A 1,706-nucleotide genomic window follows, 5' to 3' on the forward strand; every position below is an offset into this window, starting at 1 on the left:
CCTCCCTCTCTCCCGCGATAGATAGATAGATAGATAGATAGATGGATGGATAGTGTGAAGCGAAATATCGTAAATAAATAAATAGTTAGTTAATTAATTAAATATGATAATATGATGTAATATTATGGGTGCGTTTAATATGACCGATGCGAAGCATACATACGACAGAAATATGAGAGTAGAAAACCATAGCAACCGAAATTATCAACAACAACCGACAACAAAAATGTCATTATTTGTTACTATCAAGTACTTACCTATATGAAATCAAATATAAAGACATTGGAAGGATCACTCTAAGATATCGATCGGGGATTCGGAATAAACTATTCCCTATTCCCTATTCCCGAAACCGTGTGTCATGTACGTATGTAACATAAAATCTATCGTACAATGCAAAATTATCCGATTCGCATTATTTATGTATCGCAGATCGCATATCGCATATCGAAGGATCGATGAAATAACAAACAGAGATGTGTAATATCATGTTATGTAGGTACCTAAATTTAATGTGATGTTTTCTTTTTCAGATGCACGCACGCACGCATTCCATGCACCTAAGATGTATGGATAATATTATTAATAGTATAATGATGACTTATTGTTGTATATTACTGAATAATAATAAAATTATTCACAGATACATCGATTCTTATTATTTTCCTATCATATCATATCATCCTTCGTGGCGGGCTCAGTTAGTTATCTAGTCTAGTTTATAATAATACGGTGTGTTGGATAGTGATATAATAATTATAAGTGTAGATACAAGATAATTATTGTAACATAACAAATATTCGTATTATTATTATTCCTGCCTGGCATAAATATTGATAGCGAAACATGCGATTCGATCAATCCGATTTGAAAATATTGGCGGCCCTTAAAAGGGCCTTTGCTGATGGGTTTTTGTTTTTCTTTCTTCTTTCTTCTTTCTTCATTTTCATCGACTTCACTTGGAGCTGGTGTATTTGGTGACTGCCTTTGTTCCTTCGCTGACGGCGTGCTTGGCGAGCTCTCCGGGCAGAAGGAGCCTGACGGCGGTCTGGATCTCCCTGCTGGTGATGGTGGAGCGCTTGTTGTAGTGGGCGAGGCGCGACGCCTCGGCGGCAATCTTCTCGAAGATGTCGTTGACGAAGCTGTTCATGATGCTCATCGCCTTACTGGAGATTCCGGTGTCGGGGTGCACCTGCTTGAGCACCTTGTAGATGTAGATTGCGTAACTCTCCTTCCTCCTCCTCTTTGTCTTCTTCTTGTCTCCCTTGGAGATGTTCTTCTGGGCTTTGCCAGATTTCTTGGCGGCTTTTCCGCTAGTCTTTGGCGGCATGATGATCGGCGATGAGTATTACGATACAATACGGATATATAGATAGATTAGGTAGGTGCTGTGTCAATCGGCGGCGGTGGCTCGAATGAGAGTGCCGCCGCCTTGACTTGACTTTGGATCATCCTTCAGTGGTTATGGGGCTCACATACGTTAAGCATTATCCCCTTCGTCTCTATTTTTTGGTCGCTGGTGAAGGTTTCTCTGAATTTACGTGTGCGATTTTACTCCGGGTCTTGAGGAGACCCGTTTATTTCGGGGTCTTGAAGAGACCCGTTCGGGTCTTGAGGAGACTCAGGTGAGGTTTTTAGATCCTCTATATGGCAAGGGGTGTTGTTTTAATAATGATTTTAATTTTAATTTTAATTTTAGTTAAAAA

The 1,706-nt window shown here is 39.9% G+C and overlaps 1 protein-coding gene across 1 annotated transcript; it reads right to left on the bottom strand.

Moving 5' to 3' along the window:
- Positions 1-928: 928 nt before the first annotated feature.
- On the bottom strand, positions 929-1,330 carry LOC147071015 (histone H2B-like). Its single transcript, XM_085948608.1, has one exon. The coding sequence runs from the start codon at positions 1,328-1,330 to the stop codon at positions 956-958; it is 375 nt and encodes a 124-aa protein (XP_085804734.1). The 3' UTR covers positions 929-955.
- Positions 1,331-1,706: the final 376 nt, after the last annotated feature.

Source organism: Rhyacophila brunnea, unplaced genomic scaffold, assembly GCF_057557595.1.
Source record: "Rhyacophila brunnea isolate RB1 unplaced genomic scaffold, BYU_Rbru_1.0 scaffold_20, whole genome shotgun sequence".
Lineage (NCBI taxonomy): Eukaryota > Metazoa > Arthropoda > Insecta > Trichoptera > Rhyacophilidae > Rhyacophila > Rhyacophila brunnea.